Source organism: Peromyscus eremicus, chromosome 7, assembly GCF_949786415.1.
Source record: "Peromyscus eremicus chromosome 7, PerEre_H2_v1, whole genome shotgun sequence".
Lineage (NCBI taxonomy): Eukaryota > Metazoa > Chordata > Mammalia > Rodentia > Cricetidae > Peromyscus > Peromyscus eremicus.
In genome coordinates, this window is record NC_081422.1 from 66,719,820 (window position 1) to 66,747,286 (window position 27,467).

The 27,467-nt window shown below is 39.0% G+C and overlaps 1 protein-coding gene across 3 annotated transcripts in view; it reads left to right on the forward strand.

Moving 5' to 3' along the window:
* Positions 1 to 448: 448 nt before the first annotated feature.
* The window catches only part of Znf280d (zinc finger protein 280D), an 83,701-nt gene continuing 56,682 nt past the window's right edge, over positions 449 to 27,467 (forward strand). For all 3 annotated transcript variants that reach the window (XM_059268216.1, XM_059268217.1, XM_059268218.1), the window contains exons 1-7: positions 449 to 581; positions 15,071 to 15,114; positions 15,746 to 15,807; positions 18,885 to 19,031; positions 22,150 to 22,215; positions 22,316 to 22,455; positions 26,526 to 26,643. In XM_059268216.1, the coding sequence (XP_059124199.1) occupies positions 15,780 to 15,807; positions 18,885 to 19,031; positions 22,150 to 22,215; positions 22,316 to 22,455; positions 26,526 to 26,643 (499 nt within the window). In that variant the 5' untranslated portion in view covers positions 449 to 581; positions 15,071 to 15,114; positions 15,746 to 15,779. The remainder of the gene's footprint in view (positions 582 to 15,070; positions 15,115 to 15,745; positions 15,808 to 18,884; positions 19,032 to 22,149; positions 22,216 to 22,315; positions 22,456 to 26,525; positions 26,644 to 27,467) is intronic.

Here is a 27,467-nt window from a genome sequence, read left to right on the forward strand (position 1 = left end):
TCTCTCTCTTTTCCAATCACAGGCTACCATTCCTACGACAGGAATGAAGAAGATATCCAAACAAAAGCGTACGTTAAAAAAAAAAAAAAATCTGCCAGCATCACAGAAACTGAATTCCTTTTCCTCTCAGGTTCCCTCTTCCATTTAAGCCTCGCTCGCCCACGGGCGTCCGGAACCCACGGCTGAGTGCGCACGGGTTCCAGGCCCGAGGTGGCCGACCTCAGGCCGCTCGCTCCCGGAGTGGCCTCTCGGGCTGCCCGGGTGGCCCGGCCGGCCCCGTGGCCTTCGAGGGCCCGCGACGCGGGCGCACATGCCCGCGCTCGCCTCCCGCGTTGGCGGGAACCCGGCGGGGAGCGCGGACGCGCGAGGCCGGCTCGGAGCCTACCCATGAGGCAGCGCGCCGCGGCTCGCGACGCCCCCTCCCTCCCTCCCCGCCCCCCCTCCTGGCGGCGCCCGCCCGGCAGCCAGCTCCGCGATGGGAGCCGCCGCGGTGGCGGCGCACGGCCCCGCGCTCCTCCCTCGCCTCCTCCTCTTTCTCCTCCTCCTCAGGGCTCCAGTCAGGCCGAGCCGCTCCGCTCACGGTAAGCGCCCCCCGCCCCGCGCGGCCGCCCGCCCGCCCGCCCGCGAAGGCCCTCCCGCGCGGCCGCGCCGCCGCACTCCGGGGGCGCAGGGTGGGGGGTCTCGGGCCGCGGCGCGTCGGCGGGAGCGCCCGGGCCGGGCAGGGGCCGGCTGCGCGTGGGGCCGGCCCGCCATCTTGCCGGGCCTGGCTGGCGCGGGAGGGATCCCGGCGCGACGAGGCGAGGCGGACGGCTGAGCGGCGCGGCCCACCGTCCAGGCCCGCCCGGCCTCCGCCTCGGCTCGCCCGCCGCCGCCGCCGCCGCCGCCGCGCAGCGCAGGCCCCCCGCGCGTCGCGCTCTCCTCAGCCGGGCTTGGCTCTCCGGAGACGGCTCCCCTCGGTCCTTTGTACCTTGTCCGCGGGTGTGTGTGTGTGTGTGTGTGTGTGGCGGAGACCCGAGCTCCTCACAAAAACGGGTCCGCTCGACTCTTGACGCAAGAGCCGAACCCCCATGGCGTCCGCAGTAACAGCCACCGAGGAGGGCCGGCCTGGGCTGGACGACCGCGCCTGGGCAGGCTCACAGCCTTCTCTCTTGTCAAAGGGATGTCCCCGCTCTGTCACACAACTCCCGTTATTGTCTGCACGAGAGGGGCGTAGAGGAGCGAGTCGGACAGATTTTTTTCCCCGCCCCCCCCCACCCCCCCACCCCCGCCGAGCTTTGCAGGTTTCACTTGATAAACCACAAACGAGTGATTGCATTTTGAGGTTTTTAGGCTGCTCGAGAAGAGATGGTGTTTTCACGACTCACCTGCAGTGGTTAGAGCATTAGGAAATATTCTAGAGAGAGAAAAATGGACGTTAACCTGCTGCGAGCATGGGGACCTTTGACTTCGCCAAGATCAGGTTTTCCATGAAGTCTGCCATACTTAAACATTCTGCTTTGTTGTTTCCAAGTTTGGAATGAATCCTCTAAATAACTGGACGTCGTTTAGTGCCCTTAAGCAGAAAATCACGCGAGGGAAATAGAAAGTACAAAAGCCCCCCCCTTGGCATTTGTGAGGTAGCCTGCTTTGGGAGATGGCTGTACCGACTCAGGCTGCTGGGATGTAAATAAAGAACGGTGAAGGGATTGGTTTGAGCACCTTGTGCTTTTGGTTGTCCACCGTCTGCACTAACGTCATTGTAATTGTTTCTTGCATTTGTATCTGCCATTGATGTCACTTGATGTATTCCTTTGGGCCCCTTTCCAATGGGGAGAGCTGTTTTGAAGGTCAGCCTCAGAGATGACTTCAATGGAAAACCTTGGCTCCCGGGGCCAATTTCAGTGCTCACCTCACTATTTGTGTGCCCCATTTTCGTTACAATGAGATGGGTGAGAATAGGCGAGGAGGCATAGGCCTCCATATTGAAGACATTCTCTTCGCTTTACCATTCAGTTACATTTGAATTTTTGAGATCATATGTATCTTTGGATGTTACTAGTGATCAAGTTGTTTCAAATGTAATGGAAATTTGAATATAGTGCGTTCAGATGCCTACCACCTAGTGTGACTATTTGTAACCATCTTGCTACAGTTGCTTTGTCTGCTGAATATGTGAATGTTTGCAGATGTGACAGTTCACCCCTAAGTACTGGATGTGTATATCAGTGAATAAAAGATAAAAGCCATTTTCCTGTGTACTATAACACAGTATGATAGTCATACCCAAGAAGGATAAGAATATTTGCTGTAATTTGATACATGTTTGTAGTACATATTTTTTATACTGTTTCATAAATTATGAGGGATACGTAAAGTGGGAGACTATTAGTAATCCTAGCCTTGGTCTCTTAGTTAAAATGTTGTCTCTTGAAACTTTTTCTTTTGCAATTAGCATGTAATCTGTGGCATCGTTTTAGTGCTTAGTATGAATTTACCTGCATCTGTCTGATAAAATGGAGACGTTCTCTAGGAATGAGGAGACTCAGGAAGAAGAGGAACAGTTTTGGAGAGTAGAGTGTGCTCAGTTTAAGAAACTTGGAATTGGCTGGGCATGGTGGTGCAAGCCCTTAATCCCAGCACCCGGGAGGCAGAGGCAGGTGGATCTCTGAGTTCCAGGATAGGCTCCAAAGCTACACAGAGAAACCCTGTCTCAAAAAACCAAAAAAAAAAAAAAAAAAAAAAAGAAGAAGAAGAAGAAGAAGAAGAAGAAGAAGAAGAAGAAGAAAGAAAGAAACTTGGAATTGGCCAGATGTGGTGGGGCTTGCTTTTAATCCCAGCATTCTGGGAAGCAGAAGCAAGTGGATCTTCCTATGTGGACTAGGCCAGCACTGTGGTGTAGTGAGACATTCTCTCAAACAAACAAAAACCCTTGGAATTGTTTCTACCCTGTAAGAGGTAAGGAGAGAACAGTTGGAAAACATCTTTGAGAGTTTGGAGTTTTGTAGCAATAGTGAGCTATGATGAATTAAAATCTAAGGAGATTTGCTGTGAGTGAACTGTAGATCTTAGTATCTCATTTCTCTAGTTTAAGCCTAGTATGTACACCATTAGTGGAGTGTTTTTCTTCTCAAGGTTACCTTGTTACTTACCTTTTTTAGTAAAGAAGAGTAAGTAGAAGAATAAATAATTAGCATGCCTCTTGTATTTATTCAATAGAAAATTTATAACTATACATTTTTGTTGTTTTTTGAGACAGGGTTTCCCTATAACAGCTCTGGCTGTCCTGGAACTAGTCCTGTAGACCAAGCTGGCCTTGAACTCACGGAGATCTGTCTGCCTCTGCCTCCCCAGTGCTGGGATTAAAGGCATCAGCTCTTGGCATATTCTCCCTTGCTTAAAAACAAAAACAAGCCAGGTGTCAGTGGCGCATGCCTTTGAGAAAAGAGACAAAACAAAAATAAATACTAACTTACTCATTGATAGTTAAGAGTTTGAGGAAGTTTATCTTGGATACCTCTTAAGAAGCCTCCAAGACTCCTTTATAAGGAAGGCACACTTACATATCACAGTCAGAGTCTGTCTCGCTGCTGTCTTTTCATTATCTTCTGCTTTATGTCATTGTGAATTGTCAGTTTTTTCCATTATATAGGCAAAGAGTAATAAAAAAACCTGAAATATTAACCACATTCAGTGAAAACTAAAAGCAGATGAAGTTCGAGACATACCATCACAAAATATGTCACTTTGATATTAAGAGTGTTTTGAGTTAAAGGCAATTGAGAATCAACAGATGGAGGAAGAATTCTTCTCTCTTTGCCTTAGGACAGGACTTGAATTTCGCTATCTGAAAGAGGTTAATTTGCATAAACATACCTTGCTAAAATAGCTCTTTTTCTTTGTTAGTCTCCTTTCAGTCTTTTAGTTTTAGTTTTTGTTTTGTTTGACAGAATTTTATGTAGCTCAGGCTGGTCTAGTACTGGTACTATGGCCAAGATGACCTTGCTTCCTGAGTTCTGAAATTTAAGGCATATGACTCCATATCCAGTTTCTAGTACTTTATTCTTGCTCAGATCCTAAGCTCGTTTCTGTTAAAATGATATGCAAATCTCCAAATTTAGCCACATTTGTGTGCCTTTTCTTTAAGTTTAATTCACAGGCCACTAGGTACTGAATCTCTGTGTGAGTAGGTTTGTGTTCCCTGACACAGACTACAAGGATGTCTGTCTTCTATACTGTTAAAAATCAGTGTAACATTTTGTGAAAACCCATAAGAAAGCTGGAAAGATCTTGCATTAGTCAGATTTACTTCACTCCTGTGTCCTTTTTCTAGGCAGTTGAATCATTCTTCAACTTTGGTTTTGTTTTTAGCATAGTTGAGAGTGAGCAATGGTAACCTAGAATGGTGGAAGTGGCAGAAAAATTCCAGATGTAGGAAAGATGGAAATCAGTAAGGCCCCACAATGTGTTTTAATATGTGAAAGGATACTTCTACAGAACCATGTAAGCTAGAGTGAGTTTGATTCTGTTTAAAGCAGTAAGGGCAATGAGATGGCTCAGGGGTAAAAGTGTTTGTTGCCAGGCCTGTTGATGTGAGTTGGATTCTTTGGGCCAACATGGTGGAAGGAGAGATCTAACCCTACAGGTTGTCTTCTTCTTGTATAATTTTAGCAGGACCAGCCTTAATATTATACATCCCAGGGACTCAGGAGAGAGAACTACTAACAGCGAGGACTATTTTAAGGAAATAGAATCTAAGCACACCGAGCTCTATAGTCCACTTGCTTTAATTCCTCTGGCATAACATCCTATATACACAGCTTCAGTTCTATTTTCGTGCCTAGCTCCTTTCTTGCCTGATTTCTCTCTGTTTATCTACTACTCCCTCTTAAGTTCTATCTTAATTCTCTCATCTTAATTCTGCCTCATCTAGGTCCTTTTCACCTTGTTCTTTCCCAGCTAGGACTTTCCTATCTGACTCTTCCTCATCTTTCATCTCGTTCCTCTAGTACTCTCTTCTAGCCCTTCAATCTAGTTCTTCCCCATTTCAGTTGGTTCCTCTTAAGTTCTTACCCATCTAGTTCTTCCATTCTCTTTTCTCTGTGCCATGCCCTGGAAGTCCTGGTATATAAAGGGAGGGTCTGAGCTAAATTGTGTAAAGCTATTACTTAATGTCCACCTCACCTAGGCGGTGTCTCCTTGTGGAATTTACCTTGTCAGGAGACTTGCATGTGGGCTGCTATCACTGTTAGTCCTTGAAACTTGGGCGCCCACCTGGGCGATGTCTCCTGTTAGTCCTTGAAAGTGGCTAAGGGAGATAATCTGATTCCAGAGAAAGCCTTTCCTGAGGCTGTTCTCCAAATTCCTGGAATGTGTATGTCCAGAGAGTGATCAGTCCACACTGTTAGCCCTTCTAAGGGAAAGGTCAATTGGGAAAACTATGAAGGCACACATGATTTTCATAACAGAATACAGCTGATATATAACAAGCCAAATAACACCAAAAACTCCTTGGAATTTGGCTTCCTCTGGAGGAATTCCCTGATCCCTCCAGGTAGTGACTTTGCCATAACCATGTGAGTTCTTAGGATATATTCCTGCGGCCTGCAGCATCTTCTGACCTCCATGTGTGTGTTGTGATGCATGTACACAAACAATGTAATCAATTTTATTTTAAATCAGTAAGCAAATGTCCCCTTCTTGTTTGAAAATCTTTAGGAAACAGCAAAAGTCATGAATTAATGTTTGAAGAAGGAAAAAAATTAAAAGTGTTGTGTGGACACTAATAGTATGGGAATAATTAGTAGTTAGTTGTACAGAGTTCTACCTCTAATGCATGAATTAAACCTATCTGACCTATGTTAGCTTTTTTTTTTTTTTTTAACTTACTGTATTACATCTGTTAAGAAATTTAGGCAGTATTAGAAAGTTGTTCTTGAGAGATCTGTTCTGAAGTATTTTTCTTGTTAGCAGTTCTTCCTTCCCTTCAGAGGTCCTCCATAGTGAAAGATGATTAACTGAAATCTTAGAATCAAAATGTTATATTTAGGTTTTTTGATTAATGAGACTAAGCCAAAATATCTTAAAAGTCATTTTTAGTTTAAACAATACTGTTCTTTGACTTAACATAAATGATGAACACAAGTGATTTGGATACACACACAGTTTTACGCAGAAAATACTCAGTAAAGAGTATTGCTCTTACCACTTGAATGTCTTTGTTTATTTGAGAATTAACTAAATTTATGTACCCTTCTAATATTTAACAACATTGTTGTTTTATTCCTTGGATTTTTGACCACTAACTACAGTAATTTAGCTCACTCTCTCTATTTCACAAAGGCTTTGACTTGTGTTTACATGGAGCAGGTGTGCAAGCTTAAGGCACTTGGAAGGGATTTGCTTTGTTTTCCTTTTCCTACTTGTATCTGTGACCAAACATTCAACAAGAACAAGACAGGAACGGTTGATTGTGGCTTACAGCTTCAGAGAGTTCAGTCCATCATGGCAGGGAGTGTAGCAGAGACTAACATTTCACTTCATGGCAGGCCAGGAAATTGTTCAAGTTCACTTGCTCTGCTTTCCCCTATTCTTCCCAGCACCTGGAATGTTGCCACCCACATCTTGGATAGGTCTTCCCTACTCAGCTAGTCCTGTCCGACACCAGACATACTTGGAGATTCTGAATCCAGTCAAGTTGACAATGAAGATTAACCATCATGCCCTCCATCTGTTTTATGAGGCTGGATTTTCTGCATTTCAACAGAACAGTCTAGTGGTCTAGTAGTATAAATCACCTTTGAAAGTTTGGTCTTTTGGAGTTTGTGGTCTGTCCTTCCTCTCACTGCACGCTGGAGACTTTATCAGTAAGATAGCCCAGCTGTGCCTGGGTTGGTGTAAAGTTATTCATGTTTGATACTGGTTAAGATTCTGTATTGAATGGCTGAAAGCTACACAGAGTGATCTGTGTAGATCAAGAGACAAAGTATAAAGTGAATCTTAGAAAGTAAATCCTGTTTACTTTTGATATAAAGATTCTAAGCACCTGAATATGACTGAGTGAATACAGATTTTGAAGGAAAGCTATAAGATTGAAGAATTGAAGCTGGGGGGCACACTCCTTAATCTCAGCATTCAGAGGCAGGTGGATCTCTGAGTTCGAGGACAGCCAGGGTTACACAGGTTAAACCCTGTCTAAAAAAAAAAAAAAAAAAAAAAAAAAGCCGGGCGGTGGTGGCGCACGCCTTTAATCCCAGCACTCGGGAGGCAGAGACAGGCGGATCTCTGTGAGTTCGAGGCCAGCCTGGGCTACCAAGTGAGTCCCAGGAAAGGCGCAAAGCTACACAGAGAAACCCTGTCTCGAAAAACCAAAAAAAAAAAAAAGAAAAATTACTAGATAGGCATAAAAGAGATACTTTGAGAAAAAGTAAAACTTCAGAGATTCATCATGACGTAGTAGTAAAAAGGGAAATACAGAGGTGAAACTAATTGCTGTCAAGTGTAGTTAGATTCGCATAATACAAAACTAACCATTCTAAAACATACAGGTCAGTGGCTTTTAGTGTAGTCTTCATGTTATCCAGCAATTAATGCTATCTGATTCCAGAATATTTTCAAGTCCTCAAAAGGAAACTTGCTTCCCATTAAGCAATCTCCTCATTTTCCCCCCTTCCCCCATTCTTTTTCCCCCTCCCTCCATTCTTGAAAACCATTAATTGGCTTTTTGTCTCTGAAATTTCCCTAGTTTGAATATTTTAGGTAAATGGAATATATATATCAGACTCCTTATGTTTATGTAATTTTTTTGTGGGGGTTGTTTCCGTAAGAGAAAGAACATGAAGGTAGTTGGGTAGGGACGTGGTGGAGAATCTAGGAGGAGTTGGAGGAGGGGAAAGAATATGATCAAAATATACTCTAAGAATTTTTAGAGAACAGAAAAGAAAAAAAAAACATACTAAGTTAGTCAGAGGAGATTGCTCTGCACAAACCTCATGTTGTACCAATGATAGGCTTTTTATTGAATCACAGGAGTAGTACATCTCCCATCCCAAGTGAGAATAACTGCAGAATGAGCAAGGTCTTCTAAAGCATACTGAGGTTTCTCTTTTCTGCAGTAGAAAATTCTAAATCTAGAGCAGATTACCTGGGGTAGTCATGGCTGGAGCAAGTCTTAACATGAAGCAGGTGTGGCTTCAGCAGCATTGAGACCTTGGTTATTGCTGCTAGAGTAGTTTTCTGTAAAGTGACTCAGGTTCAGATGGTTCACAGCCCTTAGAAGGGTCTTAGCACTTAACAACAAAAAAGGGGATGGGCGGCAGTAGAGAAGCATAAAGGAAGGATATGATGGCTATCAGTAAGGGCTTAAGAGCTAACAATTTTACTCGGAACCCCTACTTCCAACTCCCAAGTGGTACTTGCAACAGGACCTCGGAAGCTAATATTCTGAAGTGTTTAATAAAGCCATTAACCCTAGCCACATGCCCTATGGAAGAATTCTCTGATCTACCTCTGTTTCTTTTGGGAGTTCTAATTTAAACCATCATGGAGCTTTGCTAAAATGAAATCTGTGCTGCTTATTTAAGATTGTGGATTATTGCCAGGTGGTGGAGTGCATGCCTTTAATCTTGGGAAGAAGAGGTAGGCAGATGTCTGTGATACCAGCCTGATCTACAGAGCAAGTTCCAGGACAGATGCCAAAGCTACACAGAAAAACCCATCTCAAAACAAAAACAAAAACAAAAACAAACAAACAAACCAAAAAAGGATTATGAATTATTATTCTTTCCTCTTCACTAGGAATTTGCTTGTTTTGAATAGACTTAGGTATAGTGTTGGACTTCAACCCAACTTCTTCATTCATTATATTGTACCTAGAAGCTTCTAGAAAAAAAAATGAAGGCAATAGCTTGATAACCAAAATGTTTAAGTTCTAAGTATGGCATTAAAAAAAGTGATCAGGGGTTGGAGAGGTGGCTCAGAGGTTAAGAGCACTGCTTGCTCTTCCAAAGGTCCTGAGTTCAATTCTCAGCAACCACTTGGTTGGCTAACAACCATCTGTAATGAGATCTGGTGTAGGGCCTGCAGGGATATGTGCAGACAGAACAATGTATACATAATAAATAAATAAATCTTTTTTTCAAAAAAGTGACCAAATGAAAGATCCTCCCTCATCTGCCAATTTAGGCAGAAATTTCTATTCCTGTAGGAGATTAGAATTGGCATGTTCCTTAAGGGGATCTTGAAAGTGGCAATTTCCAATTCCATAATGGTTGAAATTTTCCATTTCTTTTCATTTGGTGATGTGTGTTCTTTAGAATTCATCTTTTTTGAAACCTCTTACATTTTGAAACTGTTACATTAGGATGAAATCTGCCTCCTTCCTGTAATTTTGGTCTTTTATTCCTCGTGAATATTGAAATACTGCTGTGTCTGACATCTCTAGCCTCTGAAATGAATGGGCTTGAATTTTGTTTGTTTATTTTTATTTATTTATGTGTGTGTGTGTGTGTGTGTGTGTGTGTGTGTGTGTGTCTATGTATACTCAGATGTGTGTGTAGGCCTGAGGTTGATGTTGGTAATCTTCTAGCTTGCTCATCCACCTTATTTTCTGAGGAAGAGTCTCCCAACCAAACCAAGAGCTCATTGATTAAGCTAGTCCATGGTCAGCTTACTCAAAAATTACTGGTATGGGTTCTGGTGATTGGAATTCAGGTCTCCTGATTGCAAGACAAGTACCTTAACCACTGAGCAATTTCCCCAACCCTTGAATTTTTCCCCCATCACTTAGTTGTATTACTTTAGAGCAAGTACTTACCTGCCTCTATAACTCACTTTTCACAGTGATATGGTTTGAGCATTAGATGAAATGTTTTAATTAGGGCAACTCTAATTGTATAATGATTATAATTATTTTATAACTATAAATCCCAATGATAATTTGTAGTAAAATATAATGAATGGAAGTAGTGTTGAAACTTGACCTTAAGAATGTTGAAACTTGACAATAAGAATGAAACTGTATAGTTTACTCAAAGATGATAATGGTTTGTTGTTGAGATAGGACCTTCCTCTGTAGCTCAGGCTTGGCATTGAACTTAATTTGTAATTGTCTCAATCACATTTGAGAAATAAGAACAAATGACCCTCTCCTTTTTTCCCTCATACTAAATTTTAGAATACAGTGGCTGTGGGGGTTATTCTGAGGAGTTTTTTTTTTTTTTTTTTTTTTTTTTGGTTTTTCGAGACAGGGTTTCTCTGTGTAGCTTTGCGCCTTTCCTGGAACTCACTTGGTAGCTCAGGCTGGCCTCGAACTCACAGAGATACAGAGATCCGCATGGCTCTGCCTCCCGAGTGCTGGGATTAAAGGCGTGTGCCACCACCGCCTGGCGATTCTGAGGAGTTTTATCTAGGCTGTTTGACCACTACTGTCAGTTATTTGATATGACTTTCCATGCACTTAAGGGATTTTTGTCAACACAAGATGTATATGGCTGCTGGTTGCCGAACATTGGATGCTGTTTCATTCATGGCAAGTTTTTTGTTTTTTATTTTTTAAATGATAAGTAGAGTATTCTAAAATAATGATTAAAAAAAGTCCATGTAGTAAATATACAAATGTACAAAAAGCCCATGCTGTAAATATATACAAATAAATATAACAGTGTTGCTTACTGTCATTGTCAAGTATTATGATAGTACATAATTGTATATATATGTATTTTGTCAGGACTAAGTCCCAACTTTTCTTCTTTTCTGTTTGCTTGTCACTGCTAAGATCTCCAAATGTATAATCTTTTTAAAATGACATTTGTTGTTTTTGGTTTGTTTAAAAATTTAAAACAATGATTTTTTTTTAATCAGTTTCTGTCTCCCATTTATTTGTTTGAAGCAGAGAGCAAGAGGACTCTGACAGCTTTTTTTTTTTTTTTGGTTTTTTTGAGACAGGGTTTCTCTGTGTAGTTTTGGAGCCTGTCCTGGAACTCACTGTGTAGACCAGGCTAGCCTCAAACTCACAGAGATCCGCCTGGCTCTGCCTCCCGAGTGCTGGGATTAAAGGCGTGTGCCACCGCAGCCCAGCGATATTCTTTTTTTTAAAAAATTAGTTGTTAGTGTGGGTGTGCGATGTGTGCCTGCATGCCATAGCATGCATGTACTTTATAGAGTCAGTTCTCTCTTTCACTTTTACATGAGTTTTAGGGTTTTAACTCAGGTTGCCAGTGTTACATAGCAAGCACTCTGCTTTCTGAGGCACCTTGGAGGTTTAAAACTGTATTGAAGTGTACTGATTTCAAAGTTTATCTTGCTATTAAAAGCTGAGAAGAAAGGAGGATGCAGGAGATCAAACACGAGGTCTTAAATAGGCTAAGTGTGCACTCTACCCTAAAGCTTTACTCTCAGCTACAATCAATAAAATTTTTCGTAACTCAGTGTTTTTGGTAATTTTTCATAGTTAAGAGATTTGGTATTTTGGTTTGATTGTATCCAGAACCACCTGCATGGTAGGCGAACATTCTACCCCTGAGCTATCTCTCTAGTTCAGAATTTTATAAATTGCCAAACATTAATAAGAAATTATATGTATTTAAATTTTCCATTGATTTCTAATAAAAAACCCTTTTAAGGCATAGTTTAATCTTATTTAGGTAAAAGCTAAAAATATTAATAAAATAGAAATTATGATTGTTTTTAATCTACAAAAGGTTAGATTGTATTTTGAAGTCCTAACTTTTATTTTATATTTTATTTATTTACGTGTGTGTGTGTGTGTGTGTGTGTGTGTGTGTGTGTGTGTCTGTGTGTCTGCCAGTGCACACATATTGATTGTGGAGGTAGGAGGACAACTTGTAGGACTCAGTTCTTTTCTTTGGACATGTGGATTCCAGGGATCAAGTTCAAGTTTTTAGGCTCGCTCCAAGTCCCTTTATGCACCAAACCATCTACCACTTTGATGGCTACTGAAGGGTCTTAACTAAAACAGTTATTTGAATTCATTTTCCCAATAGAAACACTGTAATCAACATGAGCATGAAATCTGTGCCTGATTCAGTAGCTGAAGTATAGTTTTCTTTTTCTGGCTATTTTAGAATCAGCTTGAAGAGGCAAGAAAACTTTTCGAGCTGTGAAATGCAAGCTGATCTCTTTGCTGAATATTTTGTTTCTCTTTCAGGTGATTTAGTTATTCATTGAATTATATACCTTCACTCCGAAATTGTGAAGCATTTTTTCATGGAATTCATGACTACTTAATATTAGTGTATTAATCTGATAGTTGTCGCATACTTTCTTTTGGGCTGCCAATCAGCTCCCAACTCATGACATGGAGACTTAGTTTTAGTTATGAATGCTTGGCCTTAGCTTAGGCTTGTCCCACTAGCTCTTATAACTTAATTTAACCTGTTTTCTTTATCTACATTTTGCCTCAAGGCTTTTTACCTTTCTTTCACTCTGTATGTCCTACTCCATGTCTGGCTTGTTGGCTGCTGCTTGGCAGGCCCTGGCATCATCATCTCTTTTCTTTCTCCCTTGTTCTCTTCCTGTTCTCCTCATTTTAGATTCCTCCTACTTATTCTCTCTGCCTGCTGGCCCCACCTATCCCTTTACTGCCTAGCTTTTGGCTGTTCAGTGTTTTATTAGACCATTGAGGTGCCTTGTGCAGACAAAGCAACACATCTTTACATTGTAAACAAATGCAGCATAAACAAATGTAACACATCTTTGCCTAGCTAAAGTAATATTCCACAACAGATAGTAAAATTGTGATACTTAATATTAGTAAGTCCTTAATGTTGAACAAGAATTATCATGAGCATTACATAGATTGTAAGTGAGGGGCAAACTGCAACTATTTAAGTAATTGAGTTAGAGCCCAGGGTGCTGGTACACACCTTTGATCACAGCACCTAGTAGGGAGAGGTAAGTGGATCTCTGTGAGTTTGAGGCCAGCCTGGTCTACAGAACTAGTTACAGGACAGATAGGGCTGGCTATACAGAGAAATCCTGTCTCAAAAATCAATAAATAATTGAATTAAAGCAGTTAAGAAGCCATTCAGTTGTTTGTTTGGTTTTGATTTTATGAAACAGGTCTTGAAATGTTTGAAGTCCAAACTAGTTGGAAATTACTGTGTAATCCAGGGTGGCCTTGAACTTGATCTTCTTTTTGCCTTAGCCTTCTACACTTGATCTTAGCCAAAAGGCCGAGAAATGATTTGCCTTAGCCTTCTAAATGCTAGGATTATAAGCATATGCCATCATTCCTGGCTAATTATGAATTTTTGATAATGTTTATTGTAACTTTTTTCTTGAAGACCAATGAGTTATAAAATGTGGTTAATTGTAAACTTCTTACAAATCTTTATTTTCACCTAAAACTTTAACATATTTGCCTTTCATGTAGCTGGCCAAGACTACCTATATTCTGAATGAATAAATCTCTGAGAAGCTATATCCAACTGTTTTTCTGTCTCTTTTTAGTTAGTTGATAAAATCAGAAAAATAATGAATTAAAATGTTGCAGGATATTTGATTGCATTGTGACACTCTGAGACTGTTAATAAAGTTAACCTTGAATCGGGGTGGAGCCAGTGACTAGCTGACCAGAATTAGCCATAGAAAAGCCAGGAATTTGGATAGAAAAGGAAGGACAAAAAAACAAACAAAACAAAACAAAACAAAACAAAAAAAAAAAAAAAAAAAAAAAAAAGCCGGGCGGTGGTGGCGCACGCCTTTAATCCCAGCACTCGGGAGGCAGAGCCAGGCGGATCTCTGTGAGTTCGAGGCCAGCCTGGGCTACCAAGTGAGTCCCAGGAAAGGCGCAAAAGCTACACAGAGAAACCCTGTCTCGAAAAAACCAAAAAAAAAAAAAAAAAAAAAAAAAAAAAGAAAAGGAAGGAAAGGGCAGGACTAGAGTTTGTCACTCTTAGTTTTTGGGATGAGTGAAGAGATGTGTCTCTTGCTGTCTCTCCAGCCAAAAATCACAGTCAGCTGGTTGCCTCTCAGCTTCTCTGATCTAGCAGGTTTTCACCCCAACATCTGACTCCCGAGTCTTTGTTGGTAAATAAAATGATAGAGACTTACTTAGTTTACTGGGGCTGCCAGACTGGAAGGCCTTCCAGGCCATGGCCTGAGTGGCCAGTGGGTGCTGACTGGTGCTCAATCTGCTGATAAGTAAAATATCAGTAGATTCATGTACAGCCACTAAGTGGACAGAAAAACATCATTTGGTACCCAAAATGGGGTGACAGATGTAGCAGGTCTTTCTTGTTGGACTTTTTTTGGAGTGCCAGCCCCCAAATAATGACACAGAGACCTTTTTATTATGAAAGCTTGGCCTTTAGCTTAGGCTTGTTCCCAACTAGCTCTTATAACTTAAGATTATAAATTAACCTGCTTCTATTCTGCATTCTGACATGTGGGTTTTTACCTTTCTTGCATTCTGTATGTCCAACTTCTTCCGCATCTTGCTGGTGTCTCCTCTCTTCCCTCCCAGTGTTCCTACCTCTGCCTGGAAGACCTGCCTATTTTCTTCTGCCTAGCCATTGGACATTCAGCTCTTTATTAAACCAATCACAACACATCTTCATACAGTGCACAAATATCCTGCAACACAAAAATATATTTTAAATTATGTCTTAGTACTGAAATATATTTTTGAGTGTGAATAGGTAACAGATTAGTGTCATTTAGCATTTGAGAAGTGACATTTACTAAAACAGTGCATTATGAGGAAATTATTCCTTTTTATGAAAGGATGTTACTTGTGCATATATTTTGTTGTGTGTTTGTTTGAGATATTGTCTCACTGTGTATTCTAGGCATCAAACTTTGCCTCAGACTCCAAAGCTTCTGGATTACAGATATGTTTCACATGCTTGTCACAAATAACTTAGTTTAATTTACTAATTTATTGGATTTATTGAAATTGGAAGTACTTGATATAATTTTATTTCTGAAATTTGGAATTATTCAGGAATGAACCAGTTATTTTAAATAAATTATATGCATAACAAACATCCATCTTAAACTTTTTTATTAAAAAGGGTAAATTGTATATACATTGATAAAATCTGCCCTAATAGTTGATATCTTTATTTTGTAGAAAGGCAAACTGAGATATAACTTGCTGCTTTTTGTGGTCACATGGTAAGTTTAAATATTTAAATTTGATTCAAGAATTTCTTCTTTTTTATGTATTTTTTGTGTTGTGTGAGTGCAGGTGCATGCTCTGTACATTTGGGCAGAGGTCAGAGATAACATGTGATCCTGTTCTGTCACTCTCTGCCCTACTCCCTGTATACAGGGCCTCACTGGCCCTGAAGCTCACTGTTTTGGCTAGACTGCTGGGCTAGCAAGCTACCAGGATATACCTGTCTTAGTCCCCTAACACTGAGGGTACCATGCCTGGCTTTTTGTGTAAATGCTGGGGATCCAAACTGATGTCTTCCTGTTTGTGCAACAAATAAATGTTCTTAGCCATTGTTGCATCTCCTTCATCAAGAATTTCTTTCTTTTTTTTTTTTTTAGGGGTGGGAGTATATGTGGTGGCTTTTCAAGACAAGGTTTCTCTGTGTAGCTCTGGCTATCCTGGAACTCACTTTGTAGACCAGGCTGGCCTCAAACTCAAGAGATCCACCTGCCTCTGCCTCCTGAGTGCTGGGATTAAAGGTGTGTGCCATTACTGCCTGGCTAAGAATTTCTTAATTCCAAGTTTTATATCTCAGTATTTGCAGTTAAAATGACTAAAAATTGACTGATGTCATATGTCAATACTTAGGTGACAACTTATAGAAAGTCAAATCTGCAACTTGATGGGTGACAGTTCCTTTCAACCAACAGGTAAGCATTGCTTCAATAACTGATACTCATATGCAGCTGATGTATAATTATACTTTATGATAAAGGGTGAGAAGTATGTATATAGTGTTCTGCTTGCATGTATGCCTTCAGGCCAGAAGAGGGCACCAGATCTCATTATAGATGGTTGTGAGCCACCATGTGGTTGCTGGGAATTGAACTCAGGACCTTTGGAAGAGCAGCCAGTGCTCTTGACCTCTGAGTCATCTCTCCAGCCCAAAAATTTTTGGGTGTAGAAAGTCAGGACTAGAGTATTGCTAGACTTGATGTCTTCTGAGAGTGGTGAGAGAAAAGCTCCAGGACTCTTATAAATGGCCACATTAAATTTGTGACTGATGACGACCCTATTACTAAGAACATGGTAGAATAGTGTCCTAATATTGAGTTAAAAGTAGAAATGACACTTTTTTGGTATAATAGAAAAAAATACTTAGAAATAATAAAGATTCTATTTAAAGTAGAACCTCAGATTATTACTGTCTTCATGTCTGGACAAGTTCCACTGATGTTCATGTACATAGCTGTTCTATTAGTTGAGGCTCTTAATACTGTTTTCCTTCCCCACCTTGCCTCCCTCTGTTCTTGGCATTCCGTCTTTCTCCATTACAATGTGAATCAATATGCATGTAATTTAAAGAGCCGAACAGTCTGAAAAAGGCTTTAATGACTCTGCCAAAGTTTCATGAAGTTTTGTGTGTATGTATGTGTGTATACTATTGCATCAATTTTACTAACAATGTTAGATAATTCAAGATGGATGTTTTAGCTTTTTAAAAAAAGTATCCTTTTCATTTCTTATTTATGTGTATGTGTGTATCTGAGTTTATATCTTGTGTATGTAGTGCTTGTAGAGACCAAAAGAGGACATTGAATTTCCCTGGAGCTGGAGTTACAGGGAATTGTGAGCCACTCAGTGTGGATATTCAGCATAGAGCTTGGAGTGCTCTGGAAGAGAAGCAAGTGCTCTTAACTGTAGAGCCATTTCTCCAGCCCCTGATTTAGCTTTCTTTTTATATATGTACTTATTTTATTGTTTTTAATTATGTGTAGTGTGTGTGTGTGTGTGTGTGTGTGTGTGTGTGTGTGTGTGTGTGTATGGGAGGGGGGTTATGTTCATGTGTGAATGTAGGTGCTCACAAATTCCAGAGGAAGGTGCCAGATCTGTTGGGCCATCTTTCAAGAGCACTACATGCTCTTAACTGCTGAACAACCTCTCCAGCCTGTTTTATTTTTTATATTTTTCATTTTGTTTTCCAGAGACAGGGTTTCTCTGTGTAGCCCTGGCTGTCATGAAACTTGCTCTCTAGACCAGGTGGGCCTTGAATTCAAAGATCACCTGCCTCTGCCTCTGGGATTAAAGTTGTGTACCATTGCCACCTGGCCTGTGAGGTGATCTTGAAGTTAACTTTTGTTGTTGTTGTTTTTTTGAGACAGGATTTCTCAGTGTAGTTTTGGTGCCTGTCCAGGATCTCACTCTGTAGACCAGGCTGGCCTCGAACTCACAGAGATCCGCCTGCCTCTGTCTACAGAGTGCAGGGATTAAAGGCGTGTGCCACCACTGCCCGGCTTGAAGTTAACTTTTTAATCCTGTCATTTCCTGGAGAAGTCCTCTTAAAGTACTGCTATCCTGCATCTATCCTATTTAGTTGTTGTTCTCTAGACCTACTGACTTACTCTCTTCTGGGACTTTCTTTTGTATCCAGTGCTATGTCCTGTGCTCCTTATGTCTTACTTTTTCATTATGCTGCGTGTATGTGTGTGTCTCTGTCTGTGTGTACCTGTGTGCATGTTCACGACTGTGCATATGTACTGAGATGTATGGGGAGGGAAGTCAGAGGACAGTTTGTGGGAGTTGGTTCTATTCCACTACTTAGGGATTGGGGATCAAACTCAGGTCATCAGACTTGGCAGCAAGCGTCTTTACCCACTAAGCCCTATCAGTTTTATTTCTTTTTTTTTTTTTTTTTTTTTTAGATTTAATTTATTATGTATACAGCATGTATGACTGCAGGCCAGAAGAGGGCACCAGATCCTATCACAGATGGTTGTGAGCCACCATGTGGTTGCTGGGAATTGAACTCAGGACCTCTGGAAGAGCAGTCAGTGCTCTTAACCTCTGAGCCATCTCTCCAGCCCCCTCAGTTTTATTTCTATTCAAACATTAATTTCTTTGTTTCGTACCTCTGTTTCTTTTCTCTACTTTTCTTGCTTTTTGTTATCTCTTTCTTAGAATCCTTTTAGTTTGTTTTACTATCTTTAGGAAATTTTCCTTCCTAAAATTCCTGGTGCTTATCCATCCACCTTTAAGAGAGAGGTGTTAGCCGGGCGGTGGTGGCGCACGCCTTTAATCCCAGCACTCGGGAGGCAGAGCCAGGCGGATCTCTGTGAATTCGAGGCCAGCCTGAGCTACCAAGTGAGTTCCAGGAAAGGCGCAAAGCTACACAGAGAAACCCTGTCTCGAAAAAAACAAAACAAAACAAAACAAAACAAAACAAAAAAAAAAAGAGAGGTGTTACTTGGTCAGAATTTCTAAGTTGTTTTTTCTGTATGCATTGCTTTATTGAATTTCTTTAGGGAGAAATGTGTAATTTATTCTACTTGAGATAAGCTTCAGGCCTTTCCTCTGTTTTTCTCTAGCACCATATCCCTTTTTTTTTTTGCTCTTGTGCCTTGCATTTGTAAGTCTGGTTCATTAATTATAATTTGTTTCTCATCTGTGGCTTCTTATTACAGTCTACCTCCCTTTTGTTAAGTCTTTTTTTTTAGGCAATGGATAGGATATAATCCTTTTTGTGGAGATAATCAATCATTCTATATGTATGACTGAAACTCATTTTGACTCGATTTTCTAGCTGCTGTAAATAAATAACCATTGTCTGTCTGAAGTCTACTAGTTTATTAGAGCTTAGAAAGTAAGATCTCAGTTTCTTACTGTTATGTACTCATCACAAACACCAATTCAGAAATTGTTACTAGGGTTATTAAAGTAGATTTCTAATATGTTATGTATAGCAAATAACTTTTTTAATTAAAAGAAAATTGCTTCTTTTAAAAATTAGATTATTTAAAAATGGCAGAACTCTTCATGGAGTGTGAAGAAGAGGAGCTAGAACCATGGCAGAGGAAAGTGAAAGAAGTTGAAGAGGATGATGATGACGAGCCCATCTTTGTTGCAGAGATAGCAAGTTCAAAACCAGCAATTTCAAGTAAGCGTTTGCTTTGAGTAAAGGCAGCTGGATAAGGTTATTTCTCAGGGTTGTTGTGAAAATGTCCTCATCCCACCGTTAGAAGTTAGGAATAAGATACCTACTGGAAGACTGGTCAGGGTTGACTCTGACTGGAGCTTTAAGAAGGGGTAGATGCCAAGTACCAGCAGAGCAAACAGGGAAATGCACGGGATTTGCTGGTGGCATTGGAGCTCTTCTAAGAGCAGGAATTAAAATTTTAGTGGTGCTGAATAAACCAGTTTATCTGCTTCTTTTTCTTTTTTCTCTCTTAAACCCAGCTTAAAGAGAAAATTTAGAATGCTTAGCTTTAATTTTTGAGGTGTACTAAATAAATTTTGTGTTAATTTGAGATGAGAATCTCATGTCCAGGCCCCACTGTACTGTCATCTCCAGTTGGCTACAAAATGCAGAGAGAGTGTGTGATAGTGGCTTATGGCTTCTGACCACAGCTGTCTTTCAGCAGCACCTTATGTATGTGATACTGAGGGTATTGCCTCAAGCCATTGTGTTTTTCTTGTGTCACAGTTAGTACACTCCCATCTCAGGCTTTTTAGTAGAATAGCCTTTGGATTATTAGCTTTCAGTTAGAATGTTTGGACCTAACATTGTCACAGTGTTAAGGTAAGAAACTGATAGTTGTTAAGCTGTCTACTCAGAAATGTCTAAATGGAGCCAGGCATGGTAGCTTCACAGCACTAGGGAGATACTTGGGGAGGCAGGTGAATCTCTAGGGCTTCCAGGCCAGCCAGGGCTAGATGGTGAGACCTGTCTCAATGGAAAAAAATCCAAAGTGTATAAACTTCAAAGATAAAAAGATTCTTTCTCATTTTAATTATATGTTTAAGCCAGAAAAATTTATCAAAGATTGCTAATGTGTCCAGTATATTAGTATTTCTTATTTTACCTTAGTTAACAGTGAGAGAGTACTATGAAATTTTCTGAAAGCGTACTTCTTGCTTCTCTTGTATAGGATTGGATTGGTACTTTTATACAGTTTTATAATAGAATAATTTAACCAAATGAAATGTCAGTATCATTTCCTGTGATAGATAGGTAATTTCCCATGGAATGCTAAGTGAGATGCTATTTGGATTATAAAATAAGTTTAGTATGATAGTGTGTATGTGGCTAATATCAGAATGGTCTGTTTTCTTATTTATCGTTTCCTAGGTATTGATTGTCTTACACTTGAATGTTACTATATTGCAAAATTATTATTCAAAATCTCAATGAAAATATGACAGGATTCAAGTTGAATTTATACTGATTAGAGATGACTGTTAACTGTACTCAACTATAACAATGTATGTTAGTTTTAAGATGATTCTGTAAGAAAGAGATTGACATTAGATTTTTTTTCTGAACTGTGAAGATGAAAAATTAAAATGATTATATTATTTTATCTGGAGGCCATAGGAGTTTCAACATATGAAGTATGAATTAGATGTGTAAGAATTTGTCTTTTATAGATCACAACCACTAAAATAGTATAGCAATAGTTATTTGATAGTTTGATTTTTTTTTTTTTTCTTTTTAAAGTTTTGGTTTTTTGAGACAGTTTTTCTGTATAGCTTTGGAGCCTGACCTGGAATTTGCTCTGTAGACCAGGCTGGCCTTAAACTCACAGGGATCCACCTGCATCTGCCTCCCAAGTGCTGGGATTAAAGGTGTGTGCCACCACTGACCAGTGATAGTTTAAATATTAATCTTGGTTTTCTGATTGAAAAAAGTCAAGGTGTTTGAGTAGCTTCTTTTTCTTATAAATTAATGTAGTAAGTGATTAGTAAGCACTGTGTTAACATTACTGAAAAAATATTAGCTAGTTTAACTATTTTAAAAAGATCTGTTTAGTTTTAATCTATGTGTATATGTATTTGCCTGCATGTATGTATGTATTTAATGAGTAACTGATGCTCACAGAGGTCAGAAGAGGTTATTGTATCCCTTCAAACTGACATTACAGGTAGTTGTGAGATACCATGTGGGTGCTGGGACTTGAACCTGTGTACTGTGCAAGAGCAAATTTTCATTCTTTCAAGTTTTTGTTTAGTTACTGAGTAAGCTAGATGTTAAAAACTTTGCACATTCATATGTATGTAAGAGTAAGAACTGTAAATCAGTCCCTCAAAGTCATGTCAATCTTAACTTCTGATATGATGATAGATTTGAATCCTCTTATAAGATATTCCGGTAAACTTTAGATTTATTTTAGTCTGTAACTTCTAGTAGTTTCCCTTTTGGAACTCAAAGATAATGATAAATAGTCCATGGAAATTTTCCTTTATACAACTTCAGTGCTTTTAGAACTGTAAATAGAATGTGGAGAATGGATCGGGGTTTAATTTTAAATCATAGGAACCCAAATGTATATACAATTCTGTCACCATACCAAAGAAAGTATAGACCAACTCCATGCAACCATATTTAAATATGTTTTTAGAAGGTTGGGTTTTTTTTTGTTTTTTGTTTGTTTGTTTGTTTGTTTTTGGCTTTTTGAGACAAGTTTACTCTGTGACGTCCGTGGCTGTCCTAGAACTCTAGATCAGGCTGGCCTGAAATTCACAGAGATCTGCTTGCTTCTGCTTCCTGAGTGCTGAGATTAAAGGCGTTTACCACCAGGCCTGGCTTTTGGAAGATTTTATAGGGACAAAAATTTCTTTGCCTTGCAGAATGTTTGGCTTATATGCATTTGGATTTATCATTTGGATTTATACTTCTGGCCTTTCGACATTTAGTTATAATGAGAAAGATTGTGTTTATTTTATAAAACAGTTAATGCTGATAAAATACTTTCAAATTAGCCGGGGCGGTGGTGGCGCACACCTTTAATCCCAGCACTCAGGAGGCAGAGCCAGGTGGATCTCTGTGAGTTCAAGGCCAGCCTGGGCTACCAAGTGAGTTCCACGAAAGGCGCAAAGCTGCACAGAGAAACCCTGTCTCGAAAAAACAAAAAAAAAAAACAAAACAAAGAAAACAAACAAACAAACAAAAACTTTCAAATTAGTGGTAATATTCCTTCTAATATTTGTTTTCAGTTCATAATTTTAATATCTCTATTTCACCCAAACAAATTTAAAATATCTATGTATTTTTTTAGATATTTTGAACAGAGTTAACCCCAGCTCCCACTCACGAGGACTAAAGAATGGTGCACTTAATCGAGGTATAATACTATTGTATTACTTTAATTTTAAACTAAAATATTTTGAAAAAGTTGATTATATAGAAATGCATTCATTGTGTTGTGTGATTTTAAAATACAGGTTTTACTTCTTCATTCAAGCCTACAAGTCAACGCTTTCCGAATCCAGCATCAAATCCTGTGGCTGCCTTGCCAGTCAATTTTCATCCTGAATCTAGATCTTCAGATAGCTCTGTTATTGTTCAACCATTTTCTAAACCTGTAAGTGTTTTCAAAACTATTTAAAATCAGTTTGGAATATTAACAATACCCAATTAAAATTATAGATTATCAACAAGAAATCACCTATTATCATAATGGATACCAGAAAAGGTTACCATCTTTATGACCATTTAGTCAGATGGGGAATATGCTTAAACTGGTTAGGTATAGCTTTGAAAACAAAGACTCTCAAAATGTGAATAAAAAGATTATAGTGAAGGTCACATGATAGCAAAATATTTATGCTTGCAAACTGGGCCAGGTATTTTTAATTTTGAAAAATTATTGAGAAGCCTTGATAGCATTTTATTCTGAGACATGTACCTTCATACTTTAGTTAAAAATCCTTAGTAAAAAGTAATAGATAATGGTAATAATTAAATTTATTAAGCTACTAATAGACAAATATTTGTACTAAATGCCATACATAAAATAATCTCATTTAATTCTTAAATATACCTAGGATATATTAAGCAGGTATTGTTACTCCTCCATTTTATAGTTAAATAAATACTGAGGTTTATAGTGATTAAATGATTCACTCAGGACTCATAGGTGAGTAGATCTCAGATCTCAGTATAGGCTAATCCATAGTTTATCTGTATATGCATATATATACATGTGTATATATTGTATATGAGTGTATAGTTTGAAAAATGGCAGTATTGCCTCAGCTCAGCAGTTCTAAGGATGGTGTGCAATTCTGGAGGGTTCCTTAAGATACTTTCAGGTGTGTGATTTCAACACCATTGTCAAGGTAATTGAAGACACTTTCTTTTTCACTGTTTGACATTTGCATTGACGACACAAAAACAGTGCTGACCAAGCTGCTGATGGCTTATTGTGAGTCAAAAAAAGCACTCATCTGCACCAAAGTTTGTGGGTTAGCCACCCACCATGCACGCCCAATGAAGTACTCCAGTTATAGCCAGTTTTTCAACAAAGTTTTGCAATGTTTTAAACATGTTATTTTGTTAACTATACCCTTGAATATGTGTCTTTTTAAATGTTCTGTGTGGCGAAGTGAGTAGTGTACATAAAGCATTTCTGTGTCTGAAATATCTTGATGATTGTCTTTAGGAAAAGCATTAGCGTGATTAGCAAGCTGAAATACCTGATGCATTTTAATTGAATGCATTTTTACTTGAAATAATGACTGACAAGTTGTGATATATTATTTCCTCATATTGCCATAAACTAACATATATTAATTATCTTATAGTCTTATAGTTGGTGGGAGGCAGATCGTAGCTTAACTGGATCCTCTGCTTTAGGGCCTAATAGGACTACCATTCAAGAATCGGTCCTCAAAGCATTCTCATCAAAAGCGTTACTGGGGAAGTGTCTTCCAAGTTCAGATGCTTGTTGGTAGCATTGGTTTCCTAAAAGATTGTCAGAGTGAGTCTCAGTATTCTTCTAGGTTTTGACTTATTCCTTGCCATGTGGGTCTTCCCAACATGACTACTTGGCTCCTGAAAGTAAGGGAGAGTTCTTTGTTGTTGTTGTTGGTGGTGGTGGTGGTGTTTTGTTTTTAGTCAGCTTTTCTCTGTGTAGCCCTCTGGAACTCACTCTGTAGACCAGGCTGCCCTCAAACTCAGAGATTTGCCTATCTCTGCCTCCCGAGTGTTGAGACTACTGCCTGAGTTGATTTTCTTAGTCTTAAGAAACAATTATGTTCATAAAATGATGTTATATACTTTGTCGTCTTTACCATATTATTTTGTTAAGAATCAAGTCAGCTGTCCTAGCCACATTAAAAGGAAGGGAATCATACAGGATATGAATATCAGGAGATGGTATCACGGAGTCCACTTTAGAATGAAGTTATTCAGTCCTCAGTTTGGTACAGATTTCATCAATTTTGAACATAGTGCACCTTCCATTTATGGGAAATGGCTGATAGTTGTGTTCTTTCTTAACAAGGATAAAATTTGAGCTGTCAAGAAAAAAATTAAAATGTTGGAAATCTTTAATCTGCCATTTTGATCTTGACAGCTCCCTAGTATTTCAAGACTTTTCTGATGGGTGGTATAAATAAATGGATTTTTTTGATGATGTGTAGTGAACTTTTTCAATATTTAAAATAGTTTAATGAAACCAATAGTTTGTAACTAACCAAAGTATATATGTTACTGAAATGTCTGAATAATAATAAATGTCTGAATAAAAGGCTAACAATTTTAATGGCACAGGGTATCAAAAGTTCACAGATGAAAATTTCAGATTTCATCGTGATATACCTTTAAGAAAGTACTGCCTGATGAGTTTTGATAGGATCAAAGTAGTATATCAACAGTGGTAATTCACACTACTGAAATGCTCCTTTCCATTACATGTTGTCATGAGTCCATATTCTCTTTTGAGCATTTAGCTTAGTTATTAGAGAAGAGAGCTTGCCTGCAAAGCTCTGGGTTCAAGCACATACAACTAATCCCAACACCTGGAGAGGTAGAAGCAGGAGGATCAGGTGTGTAAGGCCATCCTTAACTACATAGTGAATTTGAGGCTAACCTGGGATAATGGAGACCCTGGCTCCCAAAATGAAAATAAAAATTGCAAAGATATAAAATACTACTTTTTTTATGTATCTGCAAGTAATTTTTTATAAAAATACTACTCATACATTAGTAAACTTGTTATATAGTATTGGAGCTTATATCTCTAGTTGTATTGACTACTTCATAATTATACTGAATATGTATACAGTTAATAGAAACTTATATTGCTCTATTCTTGACCACATTACAGTCCATCTCATACTTTTTACTATGCTCTTAAGATTTTGCTAGCTTGGCTAAAAATTCCTTTGAACTCTAGTGTATGTAGTTGGTTGTTTTTACTCTTTGATCTGTGGCTCTTTTTCTCTTTGGGGGGCCCGCCACCCAGCTCCCAAATAAATATACACAGAGGCTTATTCTTTTTTATGAATGCCTGGCCTTAGCTTGGCTTATTTCTAGGGAGCTTTTCTTAACTATCCCGTCTACCTTTTGCCTCTGGGCTTTTACCTTTCTCTATTTCTATATATCTTTTCTTTCCTTCTTATTCCATGTCTGGCTGTGTGGATGGCCCTCATGTCCTCCTCTTTATTTTCTCATTCCTAGATCTCTCTCGCCCCAGATTTCTCCTCCTCCTTATTCTCTCTTCCTGCCAGCCCAGCTTATCCTTTCTCCTGCTTTGCTATTGGCCATTCAGCACTTTATTAGCTGAGTCAGGTGTTTTAGACAAAGTAACATAGCTTCACAGGTTTAAATGCAACATAAAAGAATGCAACACATCTTTGCATCATTAAACAAATGTTCCACAGCATAAACAAATGTAACACATCTTAAAATAATATTCTACAACACTCTTGGAGCAGGCACATGGGCTGAGGTATTTTATCAGCTGCTTCTATCCTAATCTCTTTCTGATTGGCACTGGTACTTCATTCTATGGCCCAAGTTGCTTTGGTTTTTTTCCCTGTGACATTTGACATTCCTTGGCTTAGGATAAGTTTCTGTGGAACAATTAGAAAAGTAAGGATGCATTATTTTTCTTTATGACTACATAGTTATAAAGTTCTCCAAATCATCGCTTGAAATTCATTTCATATAAAAAAAAATTCACCCTCAACAGTGATTTTTGGGAGTAGGATGTAAGAGTTACTGAAGCTTTTAATTTTTTCACATTCATGCCACTATGTTTTCGTTTTTCCTTTGTTTATGCAGAGTTTTTACTGAGTTCTGTTATTTACTTCTTGATGATATATTGCAATTTTAGAACCTCTAAGCATGTGTTGGTCTTACAGACATAAAGTAAGTTTGCATTTCTTTTACTTTGAAAACAGTGGATTAGAACTTGCTGCCCAGGTTAGGTGATCAGTTTTACCTGGGCACAAAGGAATAAATGAGCTCTGTTAGCTTGCTTTCAATTTTAAGAGTTGATAATTTTGTCCAACTACTTTTGTGTTTTTCTAACTTGTTGAATCATCAAAGGTTATATAGGTATGTCATTAAATTGCTTTTATACATGTGTTTAAAACAATAGTTTTATGTCCAGTTCATGTAATATTCTTTCTTTGGATTTAACAGGGTTATTTAACAAACTCTCCACGAGTTCTGTCTAATAACTCTTCAGAGTTACTGTTTGACCTGACCCAGGATACAGGATTATCACATTACCAAGGGGGACCAGCACTTTCTATTACAGGTTGGTGTCGTTACTTTTTTCTTTAAAATAGTTAAAAGAAAGTTGATGGATAACCATATGGAATTAACGTTGTGTTTTGAAGCCCGTACCTTGGTGTGAAAGTACTTGTATATTGTAATATGGACTGCTGTGAATAGTTTTTAGTGTCTTTTTGAGGCAGTTTTATGTACAATCTTCACTAAACCACATTGTACTCTTTTTTCCCCCCCTGTGGATTCAACCTTAAAAATGCTTAAAAAACATCAGTGAATTAGCGATAGCTTGAGATACTATAAACGTTAAGAAAAATTAGTTTCTGTGGTCACTAGTGTAAAAAGGTATATGGTTGTAATTGAATTCTTAATTAGGTTAATGCCTCTAGTTCAATAAGTGATTTCAGTATATAGTTAAGTATGACTTTATGGTGCTATAAAGTGGCCACAATTAAATAGTTTTTAGACTAGTGACGTGACTCAGCAGGCAAAAGGACTTGCTTCCAAGCATAATGACCTGAGCTCCATCGCTGGGACCCACATAGTGGGATGAGAGAACTGACTCCTAGCAAGTTGTCCTCTGACCTCCACATGTGTGTTTCTACCATCCTTCCTTTGCCCTCCCCTCCTCTCATAAATAAAAGGTAATTAAAGAAGTAGTTCTTGAATGTGGTGGTGTACACCTGCAATCTCAGCATTTGAGGCTGTGGCAGAGGATTATTGTCAGTTTGAGGTCAACCTGGACTATGTAATGATATCAAGGCCATTCTGTGCTACATAGTGGGACTGTGTCCCCAAAACAGACAAATTATTAGTAACTTAAACATAATAAAAATGGTCTTTAGAGTGAGA